The 14692-nt window shown below is 43.5% G+C and overlaps 1 protein-coding gene across 2 annotated transcripts in view; it reads right to left on the reverse strand.

Annotated features, from left to right (window-relative positions):
* srbd1 (S1 RNA binding domain 1) overlaps positions 1–14692 on the reverse strand; it is a 109748-nt gene that overhangs the window by 26309 nt on the left and 68747 nt on the right. For both annotated transcript variants that reach the window (XM_041859033.1, XM_041859032.1), the window contains exon 17: positions 1304–1410. In XM_041859033.1, the coding sequence (XP_041714967.1) occupies positions 1304–1410 (107 nt within the window). The remainder of the gene's footprint in view (positions 1–1303; positions 1411–14692) is intronic.

Here is a 14692-nt window from a genome sequence, read left to right on the forward strand (position 1 = left end):
AGAAACAGGCGCTTCACAGGTTCTCAACTGGCAACTTCATGAAATAGCACCCGCAAAACACCAGTCTCAACGTCAACAGTGAAGAGGCGACTCCGGGATGCTGTGCACCGGGGCCTCCCACTCCTCTTTCTATTCTGGTTAGAGCCAGTTTGCGCTGTTCTGTGAAGGGAGTAGTACACAGCGTTTCTTAACAATGTCTACAGTGTATTTCTGATCAATTTGATGTTATTTTAATGGACAGAAAAATGGCTTTTCTTTCGAAAACAAGGACATTTCAAAGTGACCCCAAACTTTTGAATGGTAGTGTACATATTATGTGTGTGTGTGTGTGTGTGTGTGTGTGACCTTTTCCATTCTCCAGACTATAGGCTTTGAGGGACTTTGCTCTGGTGACCTCCAGTGTGCCACTGCAGAGTGACAGTCCTCCCTGACAGACAGACAGGCCTAGTGTAAACATACAACATTACGTCATCCCTCCTAAATAAAGGGCGAGTAATATTGAACACGTCCAGTGTGTCTGGGGCTCTGGAGCGTTGGGCAGGCCTGTCTGGGGCCCCTGTAAAAGCCTAATTAACACCCAGGTAAACAGATGACCTGCTCACTGCCTACTGCCTACAGCCTGGCCATGCACCTTCATCTCATAAAAGGCATTCCCTTAGAAAAAGGTGTAATGGTGTGCTGAATGTTTGTGTGTATAAAGAGAGAAAAGGGGGTCAGTACGATAATTTGGAATGTAGTAATGACACCTTGAACACTATTTTGTTGTTTTGTTGGTTAAGGCCAAGTGCTGAGTAAAACAAACATGTTGTAACTCTCTCCAAGCCTTTACAGAGGCAGACAAGGGGGGTGAGGGATTGACACTCTGTGTGTGTGTGTGTGTGTGTGTGTGTGTGTGTGTGTGTGTGTGTGTGTGTGTGTGTGTGAGTGAGTGAGAGAATGCGTTTTGGGAGTGTGAGTCTGCCTGTCAGCCAAACACTGGGCGGCAAGGAACCTAGCGGTTAGGTGCGTTGGGCCAGTAACCGAAAGGTCGCTGGTGCGAATCCCGAGCCGACTACGTGAAAAATCTGCCAATGTATTCTTGACCAAGGCACGTAACCATAATTGCTCCTGTAAGTCGCTCTGGAATAGAGTGTCTGCTAAATGACTAAAATGTCAATGTAAATTATTCCCTCTGTAAGGCCTGCCCGTCCCAGTCGGGCCAGAGTGGGAGACAGAGTGGGGCGTCAGACTAAACAGCGCGCTGGCGGCCAGCTTGTGTGTGAAGGCCATGTTGTGACTGCTGAGGGAAAGTATTCGGCCCTACCTCATCAGGGTCTCTGAGCAGATGTTGATGTCCACTCCCACGAAGCTCACACACTCCTGCACCACCCCGTCCAGGGCTGCCTTCAGAGAGTTCTGGGACACATCGTGCTGGAAAGAGTGATGGCAGCCATTACAACATGTGTCTCTCAACGGCTAAAGCTATGCTAGCCCCCACACCGCTACCCAGCCTAAACAATCCCTCTACCCATCCTAAACTATCCCGCTACCCAGCCTAAACTATCCCTCTACCCAAACAATCCCTCTACCCATCCTAAACTATTCCTCTACCCAGCCCAAACAATCCCTCTACCCAGCCCAAACAATCCCTCTACCCAGCCCAAACAATCCCTCTACCCAGCCCAAACAATCCCTCTACCCAGCCCAAACAATCCCTCTACCCAGCCCAAACAATCCCTCTACCCAGCCCAAACAATCCCTCTACCCAGCCCAAACAATCCCTCTACCCAGCCCAAACAATCCCTCTACCCAGCCCAAACTATCCTTCTATACAGCCCAAACGATCCTTCTACCCAGCCTAAACTATCCTTCTATACAGCCCAAACGATCCTTCTACCCAGCCTAAACTATCCTTCTACCCAGTCCAAACTATCCTTCCACACCCACCGTAAAAAACTCTCAAACATACACAAATCCCCTTTCCAATACAGCCATCTATTCCTCACCAAAACTAACTATCCCGAACCCTCCCAGCCAGCCACAAACACCTCATTAAACTCTACATTACATATCTCACACTCTCTGACCAGTGGTTTAAGAGGTTACCACGACTATCTGACATCAATGACATCAGTGCACTCAACATAATTAAATCTTTTTCAGTGAGCCATGACTATAATCCCCTGAATATGGCAGTTCCTATTGGATGTAATTGTTATCCTTCCTATCCACCAATGAGACTCAACACAGCCAAAATAACAAGAACCTGTGACATGAGGCTGTTTGGTAAGTGACCTGCTCTGTACTGTACAGTGCTCAACTTTAATTAGGCAAAATATCTTCCTGCATATCTGCCGACGTGGGGCCATGAAATGAGTGGCAGAGAGAGAGAGAGAGTGGGGAGAGATGAGGAGATGTGCAGAGAGAGAGATGAGGAGATGTGCAGAGAGAGAGATGAGGAGATGTGCAGAGAGAGAGATGAGGAGATGTGCAGAGAGAGAGATGAGGAGATGTGCAGAGGCAGAGAGAGAGATGAGGAGATGTGCAGAGAGGCAGAGAGAGAGATGAGGAGACATGCAGAGAGGCAGAGAGATGAGGAGATGTGCAGAGGCAGAGAGAGAGAGATGAGGAGACGTGCAGAGAGAGAGATGAGGAGACGTGCAGAGAGGCAGAGCATGTTTTGGTTGGACAGGGTCAGGGAGTCTTCAAAGCTCTCCCACAGAGGTTTTAGATTAGCAGAGAATAATTGATCAAGTTAAACCAGGCAAACTTTTCACACTTCTGGGGCTGTATAAAACTGAGATGGACACAGAAAAAAGAACAAGAGGACAAGTGATTGATAGCAGAGGGGGGAATAGTGGCTAGCCTGTGTGTACTCTATGTGTCCATATGGACTATGTTCCCAGTGCACAAATTGTAGCAAAGACTCTCATTCTTTTATACAGTGGGGCCAGAAACTATTGACACCCTTGATAAAGATTAGCAATAATGACTGTATAAAATAAATAATGCAAATACTGTGCTATATTGTATGCACATTTTTTGGGAAATTATATTATTTTATACTGATACAATTTCTCAGAGAAAAATATTTTGTTTAACAAGTAATATATATTTTTTCTCAAAAAGGTAGGGTTCAAAATTGACACCCCTAAAGAGTCTTATAAAGTAAGTCAAATGTTTAGTAGTTGGTCCCATATTCCTAGCACACAATGACTACATCAAGCTTGGGACTCTACAGACTTGTTGCATGCATTTGCAGTTAGTTTTGGTTGTGTTTCAGATTATTTTGTGCCCAATAGAAATGAATGGTAAATAATGTACAGTGGGGGAAAAAAGTATTTAGTCAGCCACCAATTGTGCAAGTTCTCCGACTTAAAAAGATGAGAGAGGCCTGTAATTTTCATCATAGGTACACGTCAACTATGACAGACAAATTGAGGGAAAAAAATCCAGAAAATCACATTGTAGGATTTTTTATGAATTTATTTGCAAATTATGGTGGAAAATAAGTATTTGGTCAATAACAAACAAGCAAGATTTCTGGCTCTCACAGACCTGTAACTTCTTCTTTAAGAGGCTCCTCTGTCCTCCACTCGTTACCTGTATTAATGGCACCTGTTTGAACTTGTTATCAGTATAAAAGACACCTGTCCACAACCTCAAACAGTCACACTCCAAACTCCACTATGGCCAAGACCAAAGAGCTGTCAAAGGACACCAGAAACAAAATTGTAGACCTGCACCAGGCTGGGAAGACTGAATCTGCAATAGGTAAGCAGCTTGGTTTGAAGAAATCAACTGTAGGAGCAATTATTAGGAAATGGAAGACATACAAGACCACTGATAATCTCCCTCGATCTGGGGCTCCACGCAAGATCTCACCCCGTGGGGTCAAAATGATCACAAGAACGGTGAGCAAAAATCCCAGAACCACACGGGGGGACCTAGTGAATGACCTGCAGAGAGCTGGGACCAAAGTAACAAAGCCTACCATCAGTAACACACTACGCCGCCAGGGACTCAAATCCTGCAGTGCCAGACGTGTCCCCCTGCTTAAGCCAGTACATGTCCAGGCCCGTCTGAAGTTTGCTAGAGTGCATTTGGATGATCCAGAAGAGGATTGGGAGAATGTCATATGGTCAGATGAAACCAAAATAGAACTTCTTGGTAAAAACTCAACTCGTCGTGTTTGGAGGACAAAGAATGCTGAGTTGCATCCAAAGAACACCATACCTACTGTGAAGCATGGGGGTGGAAACATCATGCTTTGGGGCTGTTTTTCTGCAAAGGGACCAGGACGACTGATCCGTGTAAAGGAAAGAATGAATGGGGCCATGTATCGTGAGATTTTGAGTGAAAACCTCCTTCCATCAGCAAGGGCATTGAAGATGAAACGTAGCTGGGTCTTTCAGCATTACAATGATCCCAAACACACCGCCCGGGCAACGAAGGAGTGGCTTCGTAAGAAGCATTTCAAGGTCCTGGAGTGGCCTAGCCAGTCTCCAGATCTCAACCCCATAGAAAGTCTTTGGAGGGAGTTGAAAGTCTGTGTTGCCCAGTGACAGCCCCAAAACATCACTGCTCTAGAGGAGATCTGCATGGAGGAATGGGCCAAAATACCAGCAACAGTGTGTGAAAACCTTGTGAAGACTTACAGAAAACGTTTGACCTGTGTCATTGCCAACAAAGGGTATATAACAAAGTATTGAGAAACTTTTGTTATTGACCAAATACTTATTTTCCACCATAATTTGCAAATAAATTCATAAAAAATCCTACAATGTGATATTCTGGAATTGTTATTTCTCATTTTGTCTGTCATAGTTGACGTGTACCTATGATGAAAATTACAGGCCTCTCTCATCTTTTTAAGTGGGAGAACTTGCACAATTGGTGGCTGACTAAATACTTTTTTTCTCCACTGTACTTGTTCTCCCCACTGTATGTGTGTTTGTGTTGTGTCGGTATGCGTGTGTGTGTTATGTCTTTGTTTGCGTATGTAGTGTATGTGAATGTGTATGGGTTTTGTGTGAGTGTCAATGTAGTGTGTGTGAATGAGTGTGTATACGGTGTGTATATATAGTCTAGTGAGTGTGCGTAGGGTCAGTGCAAGATAGAGTCAGTGCAGATAGTTTGGGTACCATTAATTGTAAACACAATTAAACTCATTTCGTAATATGTCCCCCAACTCTCCATGCCCTCACGGAGGCACTTAGGCTGTTGTGCAACCCATCTTCAATCACACGTCCCACACACATATAACATGTTGTCACCAGATCTGTTGGATGCAGCCAATCTCCCCCTGCATCTGCTAGTCATTGGCCGTCTGTCAACTGATCCCCCTCTGTATCATACACCCAGACATCCATCACAGCCTGCTGCTGCCGCTCTGGTAATCGTCAGATGGGGGGAGGAGAGGAGGTAGGGGGCCCACGTGGGTAACAGACTAATTAAATAAATAAAACGTTTTTTAAAAACTGCATAATAAATAAATGTGACTGGTCAATTGTGTGAGTCAGGGGCTGGGCCCAAGCCCAACCACAGGAGCCCACTCTCAATGTTCAAAATACACCAGAGAGCATAATTTAGCCAGAGGTTCAACAGTTTTTTTTAAATCACTGTGGACAAAATTTTATCACAAGCACATAAAGGTAACTGCCAAAATAAAGGAAATACCAACATAAAGTGTCTTAAAAGGGAGTTGGGCCACAACGAGCTGCCAGAACAGCTTCAATGCGCTTCCGCACAGATTCTACAAGTGGACCTAAACCATTCCAGTAAAATGCCTCCCACACACCATAACATAAAATTTGTATCCCTCATTTACTCAACTGTTTCCTTTATTTAGGCAGTTACCGGTTGCCTACAGTCGAGAAGGCCGCAATTTGGGCAGCATGCATGCCGAATATACAGCTTGTTGCGTTGTGGCCATAGACATATAATCCATAGAAGGGTTATGGAACATTTTACCCTGGCAATTTGAGTGTTAAACTCATGGGTACACTAGCAAAGCCTGCCAGTCCTGACTTGAATAGGAACTGCAACCGATGGATTATATTTCTATGGTTGGTTGCGGCTGTCTGTTTGCCTTTGGCAAATTTCAAAATACAATCACGAGAAAAACTAAAAGTTTGGAAAGCAAATGCCTACCGCTGAAAATAGAAGACTAATCTGTCTGTAGAACCAATAGAATAAATAACATTTCAACAACTCCCAATGTTTCATGAACAGCAGCACTGTTGGCTATTGCCACGAGGAGCGCATTGGCCATCACCGGTCAAAAGTTTTAGAACAAGGGTTTTTCTTTCTTTCTTTTTTAATTGTAGAATAATAGTGAAGACATCAAAACTATGAAATAACACATATGGAATCATGTAGTAACCAAAAAAATGTGTAAAACAAAGCAAAATATATTTTCTATTTGAGATTCTTCAAATAGACACATTTTGCTTTGATGATAGCTTTGCACACTCTTGGTATTCTCTCAACCAGCTTCATGAGGTAGTCACCTGGAATGCATTTCAATTAACAGCTGTGCGTTCTTACATTTACATTTTAGACATTTAGCAGATGTTCTTATCCATTATCCAGAGCGACTTACAGTTAGTGAGTGCATACATTTTTCTCCTTCTTGGAATTTCTTTCCTTCTTAATGCGTTTGAGCCAATCAGTTGTGTTGTGACAAGGCAGGGGGGGGGGGGGGGTATACAGAAGATGGCCCTATTTGGTAAAAGACCAAGTCCATATTATGGCAAGAACAGCTCAAATAAGCAAAGAGAAATGACAGTCCATCATTACTTTAAGACATGGTCAGTCAAAACAGAACATTTCAGTCGCAAAAACCATCAAGCGCTATGATGAAACTGGCTCTCATGAGGACCGCCACAGGAATGGAAGACCCAGAGTTACCTCTGCTGCAGAGGATAAGTTCATTAGAGTTACCAGCCTCAGAAATTGCAGCCCAAATAAATGCTTCACAGAGTTCAAGTCACAGACACACCTCGACATCAACTGTTCAGAGAAGACTGTGTGAATCTGGCCTTCATTGTCGAATTGCTGCAAAGAACCCACTACTAAAGGACACCAATAAGAAGAAGAGACTTGCTCGGGCCAAGAAACATGAGCAATGGACATTAGACTGGTGGAAATGTGGCCTTTGGTCTGGAGTCCAAATTTGAGATTGTTGGTTCCAACCGCCGTGTCTTTGTGAGACGCGGTGTTGGTGAACGGATGATCTCCACATGTGTATTTCCCACCATAAAGCACGGAGGGTGTGGTGTTATGGTGTGGGGGTGCTTTACTGGTGACACTGTCTGTGATTTATTTAGAATTCAAGGCTCACTTAACCAGCATGGCTACCACAGCATTCTGCAGCGATACGCCATCCCATCTGGTTTGGGCTTAGTGGGACTATCATTTGTTTTTCAACAGGACAATGACCCAACACACCTCCAGGCTGTGTAAGGTCTATTTTACCAAGAAGGAGAGTGATGGAGTGCTGCATCAGATGACCTGGCCTCCACAATCGCAAATTGAGATGGTTTGGGATGAGTCGGACCGCAGAGTGAAGGAAAAGCATGCCAACAAGTGCTCAGCATATGTGGGAACTCCTTCAAGACTGTTGGAAAAGCAATCCAGGTGAAGCTGACTAAGAGAATGCCAAGAGTGTGCAAAGCTGTCATCCAGGCAAAAGGTGGCTATTAGAAGAATCTCAAATATAAAATATATTTTGATTTGTTTAACACTTTTTTGGCTACTACATGATTCCATATGTGTTATTTCATAGTTGTCACTATTATTCTACAATGTAGAAAATAGTAAAAATAAAGAAAAATATATATACACTACCGTTCAAAAGTTTGGGGTCACTTAGAAATGTCCTTGTTTTCGAAATAAATTATTTATTTTTGTCCATTAATATAACATCAAATTGATCAGAAATACAGTGTAGACATTGTTAATGTTGTAAATGGCTATTGTAGCTGGAAACGGCTGATTTTTAATGGAATATCTACATAGGCGAACAGAGGCCCATTATCAGCAACCATCAGTCCTGTGTTCCAATTGCACGTTGTGTTTGCTAATCCAAGTTTATCATTTTAAAAGGCTAATTGATCATTAGAAAACCCTTTTGCAATGATGTTAGCACAGCTGAAAACTGTTGTGCTGATTAAAGAAGCAATAAAACGGGCCTTCTTGAGACTAGTTGAGTATCTGGAGCATCAGCAATTGTGGGTTCGATTACAGGCTCAAAATGGCCAGAAACAAATAACTTTCTTCTGAAACTCGTTAGTCTATTGTTGTTCTGAGAAATCAAGGCTATTCCATGTGAGAAATTGCCAAGAAACTGAAGATTTCGTACAACTGTGTACTACTCTCTTCACAGAACAGCGCAAACTGGCTCTAACCAGAATAGAAAGAGGAGTGGGAGGCCCCGGTGCACAAATGAGCAAGAGGACAAATACATTAGAGTGTCTAGTTTGAGAAACAGACGCCTCACAGGTCCTCAACTGGCAGCTTCATTAAATAGTACCCGCAAAACACCAGTCTCAACGTCAACAGTGAAGAGGCGACTCCGGGATGCTGACCTTCTAGGCAGAGTAGCACAGAAAAAGCCATATCTCAGACTGGCCAATAAAAAGACAAGATTCAGTTGGGTAAAAGAACACAGACACTGGACAGAGGAAGATTGGAAAAAAGTGTTATGGACAGACGAATCGAAGTTTGAGGTGTTCGGATCACAAAGAAGAACGTTTGTGAGACGCAGACCAATTGAAAAGATGCTGGAGGAGTGCTTGATGCCATCTGTCAACCATGGTGGAGGCAACGTGATGGTCTAGGGTGCTTTGGTGGTGGTAAAGTGGGAGATTTGTACAGGGTAAAAGGGATCTTGAAGAAGGAAGGCTATCACTCCATTTTGCAACGCCATGCCATACCCTGTGGACGGCGCTTGATTGGAGCCAATTTCCTCCTACAACAGGACAATGACCCAAAGCACAGCTCCAAACTATGCAATAACTATTTAGGGAAGAAGCAGTCAGCTGGTATTCTGTCTATAATGGAGTGGCCAGCACAGTCACCGGATCTCAACCCTATTGAGCTGTTGTGGGAGCATCTTGACCGTATGGTACGTAAGAAGTGCCCATCAAGCTAATCCAATTTATGGGAGGTGCTTCAGGAAGCATTGGGTGAAATCTCTTCAGATTACCTCAAAACTAGAATGCCAAAGGTCTGCAAGGCTGTAATTGCTGCAAATGGAGGATTATTTGACGAAAGCAATGTTTGAAGGACACAATTATTATTTATATAAAAAAATCATTATTTCTAACCTTGTCAATGACTACATTTCCTATTCATTTTGCTATATTTCCTATTCAAACTCATTTCATGTATGTTTTCAAAGAAAACAATGACATTTCTAAGTGACCCCAAACTTTTGAACGGTAGTACACATACATATATATAGTGGTCCTCTGTAGCTCAGCTGGTAGAGCACGGCGCTTGTAACGCCAAGGTAGTGGGTTCGATCCCCGGGACCACCCATACACAAAAATTTATGCACGCATGACTGTAAGTCGCTTTGGATAAAAGCGTTTGCTAAATGGCATATTATTATTATTATATATATATATATATATATATATATATATATATATATACACAGTTGAAGTCGGAAGTTTACTTGAAGAAACGTTCAAAGTTCTTGACATTTTCCATATTGACTGTCCTTCATGTCTTAAAGTAATGATGGACTGTCGTTTCTCTTTGCTTATTTGAGCTGTTCTTGCCATAATATGGACTTGGTCTTTTACCAAATAGGGCTATCTTCTGTATAACCCCCCCCCCTACCTTGTCACAACACAACTGATTGGCTCAAGCGCATTAACAAGGAAAGAAATTCCACAAATTAACTTTTAAGAACGCACAGCTGTTAATTGAAATGCATTCCAGGTGAATACCTCATTAAGCTGTTTGAGAGAATGCCAAGAGTGTGCAAAGCTGTCATCAAAGCAAAGGGTGGCTATTTGAAGAATCTAAAATATATTTTGATTTGTTTAACACTTTTTTGGTTACTACATGATTCCATGTGTTATTTCATTGTTGTGATGTCTTCACTATTATTCTACAATGTAAAAAACAGTAAAAATAAAGAAAAACCCTTGAATGAGTAGGTGTGTCCAAACTTTTGACTGGTAGTGTATATAGAGTGAGGGAAAAAAGTATTTGATCCCCTGCTGATTTTGTACGTTTGACCACTGACAAAGAAATGATCAGTCTATAATTTTAATGGTAGGTTTATTTGAACAGTGAGAGACAGAATAACAAAAAAAAATCCAGAAAAAGGAATGTCAAAAATGTTATAAATTGATTTGCATTTTAATGAGGGAAATAAGTATTTGACCCCCTCTCAATCAGAAAGATTTCTGGCTCCCAGGTGTCTTTTATACAGGTAACGAGCTGAGATTAGGAGCACACTCTTAAAGGGAGTGCTCCTAATCTCAGTTTGTTACCTGTATAAAAGACACCAGTCCACAGAAGCAATTAATCAATCAGATTCCAAACTCTCCACCATGGCCAAGACCAAAGAGCTCTCCAAGGATGTCAGGGACAAGATTGTAGACCTACACATGGCTGGAATGGGCTACAAGACCATCGCCAAGCAGCTTGGTGAGAAGGTGACAACAGTTGATGCAATTATTCGCAAATGGAAGAAACACAAAATAACTGTCAATCTCTCTCGGCCTTGGGCTCCATGCAAGATCTCACCTCGTGGAGTTGCAATGATCATGAGAACGGTGAGGAATCAGCCCAGAACTACACGGGAGGATCTTGTCAATGATCTCAAGGCAGCTGGGACCACAGTCACCAAGAAAACAATTGGTAACACACTACGCCGTGAAGGACTGAAATCCTGCAGCGCCCGCAAGGTCCCCCTGCTCAAGAAAGCACATATACAGACCCGTCTGAAGTTTGCCAATGAACATCTGAATGATTCAGAGGAGAACTGGGTGAAAGTGTTGTGGTCAGATGAGACCAAAATTTAGCTCTTTGGCATCAACTCAACTCGCTGTGTTTGGAGGAGGAGGAATGCTGCCTATGACCCCAAGAACACCATCCCCACCGTCAAACATGGAGGTGGAAACATTATGGGGGGCCAGGGCATTGAAAATGGGTCGTGGATGGGTATTCCAGCATGACAATTACCCAAAACACACGGCCAAGGCAACAAAGGAGTGGCTCAAGAAGAAGCACATTAAGGTCCTGGAGTGGCCTAGCCAGTCTCCAGACCTTAATCCCATAGAAAATCTGTGGAGGGAGCTGAAGGTTCGAGTTGCCAAACGTCAGCCTCGAAACCTTAATGACTTGGAGAAGATCTGCAAAGAGGAGTGGGACAAAATCCCTCCTGAGATGTGTTCAAACCTGGTGGCCAACTACAAGAAACGTCTGACCTCTGTGATTGCCAACAAGGGTTTTGCCACCAAGTACTAAGTCATGTTTTGCAGAGGGGTCAAATACTTATTTCCCTCATTAAAATGCAAATAAATTTATAACATTTTTGACATGCGTTTTTCTGGATTTTTTTGTTGTTATTCTGTCTCTCACTGTTCAAATAAACCTACCATTAAAACCTACCATTAAAATTATAGACTGATCTAGCTCAGCTGGTCTTCTGTAGCTCAGCTGGTAGAGCACGGCGCTTGTAACGCTAAGGTAGTGGGTTCGATCCCCGGGACCACCCATACACAAAAAAAAAAAAAGTATGCTAAATGGCATATTATATTATTATATTATTATGTCTTTGTCAGTGGGCAAACGTACAAAATCAGCAGGGGATCAAATACTTTTTTCCCTCACTGTACATATACACATACACACAAGTATGTGGACACCCCTTCAAATGAGTGGATTCGACTTTTTCAGCCACACCCATTGCTGACAGGTGTATAAAATCGAGCACACAGCCATGCAATCTCCATAGACAAACATTAGCAGTAGAATAGCCTTACTGAAGTGCTCAGTGACTTTCAATGTAGAACCGTCATAGGATGTCACCTTTCCAACAAGTCAGTTTGTCAAATTTCTGCCGTGATAGAGCTGCCCCGGTCAACTGTAAGTGCTGTTATTGTGAAGTGGAAACGTCTAGGAGCAACAACGGCTCTGCTGCGAAGTGGTAGGCCACACAAGCTCACAGAAGGGGACCGCCGTGTGCTGAAGCGCGTAAAAATCGTCTTTCCTCGGTTGCAACACTCACTACCGAGATCCAAACTGTCTTTGGAAGCAACGTCAGCACAATAACTGTTAGTCGGGAGCTTCATGAAATGGGTTTCCATGGCCGAGCAGCCGCACACAAGCCTAAGATCACCATGCGCAATGCCAAGCGCTTGCTGGAGTGGTGTAAAGCTCGACGCCATTGGACACTGGAGCAGTGTAAACGGGTTCTCTGGAGTGATGAATCACGCTTCATTATCTGGCAGTCCGACGGATGAATCTCGGTTTGGCGGATGCCAGGAGAACGCTACCTGCCCCAATGCATAGTGCCAACTGTAAAGTTTGATGGAGGAGGAATAATGGTCTGGGGCTGTTTTTCATGGTTCGGTCTAGGCCTCTTTGTTCCAGTGACGGGAAATCTTTACGCTACAGCATACAGTGCTTCCAACTTTGTGGCAACAGTTTGGGGAAGGCCCATTCCTGTTTCAGCATGCCAATGCCCCCGCGCACAAAGCAAGGTTCATACAGAAATGGTTTGTCGAGATCGGTGTGGAAGAACTCGACTGGCCTGCACAGAGCCCTGACCTCAACCCATCGAACACCTTTGGGATGAATTGGAACGCAGACTGTGAGCCAGGCCTAATCGCCCAACATCAGTGCTCAACCTCACTAATGCTCTTGTGGCTGAAAGGAAGCAAGTCCCTGCAGCAATGTATATAAAAAAAGCAAAGCCCCTGGGCCTATGATTTCTTAATCCAGCCCTGGGCCCACCTGTGTGTGTGTGTGTATGTGTGTCTGTGTGTGTGTGAGAGAGTTCATTCAGGTATGAATTCACACAGTAAGGCCCAGTAGTGGAGCCACAGGAGTCCAGAGAGAAGAGACCCAGGGGGAAGGGAGGGAGGGAGGAGCAGGAGGCTCTAATTTAAGGCCCTGTAGCGGCAGCCTAACACTGGGGTTTAGCAGCACACTGATACCTCCAACAGCTGGTTCAGGATTACCTACTACACTACACTACAAGGACAGGATGGAAGATAGTCATGTTGACATGGTTACCTTCTATACTACACTACATGCCCTGGACAGGATGGAAGATAGTCATATTGACATGGTTAGCTTCTATACTACACTACAGGCCACGGACAGGATGGAAGATAGTCATATTGACACGGTTACCAAAACTGAAGTATTGCACTCTAAACATAGAAAGCAAAAATAATGTGGCAAAAAAAAACAACAGGTGACATTGGACTTTCTACAGTAGCGAAGTATTACAATTCACACAAGAACAGTATGGCGACTGCTGTACTGGCAGCATCAAAGGACTAGTCACTTGATCCATGACTTGAGTCTGTTTGATGGAGGGTGTTTGTCTTAGGTTACATTATAACACACCTTGATCAGAGAGGTTTGGCTGTGACCTCTGAGTCACCCATTAAACAGAGAGAGAGTATTACGACGCCAGGAAGATAAAAAGAAAGAGTGTGTGTATGAGTGAGAGAGAGAGAGACAGTGAGAGTGAGTGAGTGAGTGAGTGAGTGAGTGAGTGAGTGAGTGAGTGAGAGAGAGAGAGAGAGAGAGAGAGATGGGAAAGGTGAGCTCATAGAAATAAGAATGAATAGAACGGACTTGGAAGCTCTAACCATGGCAATTCACTGGTAAAGTCATGGGTACACTCACAATGGCTGTCTGGTATTGTGTTGCAATAATTTCCATTGTATTTTGGAATGTTCTATCAACTGATGCTGGATTGCCATGGTAATGTATACTGAACAAAAATATAAACACAAGATCCAACAATTTCAAAGATTTTTGTGAATTATAGTTCATATGAGGAAATCAGTCAATTGAAATGAATTCATTAGGCCCTAATATATGGATTTCACGACTGGGAATATGCATCGGTTGGTCACAGATACCTTAAAAGAAATGGGCCTCAGGATCCCGTCACGGTATTTCTGTGCATTCAAATTGCCATTGATAAAATGCAATTGTGTTCGTTGTCTGTTTTTAATGCCTGCCCATACCATAACCCCACCGACATCATGGGGCACTCTGTTCACAACGTTGACATCAGCAAACCGCTCGCCCACCTGACGCCATACACATGGTCTGTGGTTGTGAGGCCGGTTGGACGTACCGCCAAATTCTCTAAACGATGTTGGAGGCGGCTTATGGTAGAGAAATTAACATTCAAGTCTCTGGCAACAGCTCTGGTGGACATTCCTGCAGTCAGAATGCCAATTGCACACTCCCTCAAAACTTGAGACATCTGTGGCATTGTGTTGTGTGACAATACTGCACATTTTAGAGTGGCCTTTTATTGTCCCCAGCACAAGGTGCACCTGTGTAATGATCATGCTGTTTAATCAGCTTCTTGATATGCCACACCTGTCAGGTGGATGGATTATCTTGGCAAAGGAGCAATGCTCACTAAAAGGGATGTAAACAAATTAGCGCACAACATTTGAGAGAAATAAGCGTTTTGTGCATACTGTATGTA

Source organism: Coregonus clupeaformis, chromosome 31 (genome assembly GCF_020615455.1).
Source record: "Coregonus clupeaformis isolate EN_2021a chromosome 31, ASM2061545v1, whole genome shotgun sequence".
Lineage (NCBI taxonomy): Eukaryota > Metazoa > Chordata > Actinopteri > Salmoniformes > Salmonidae > Coregonus > Coregonus clupeaformis.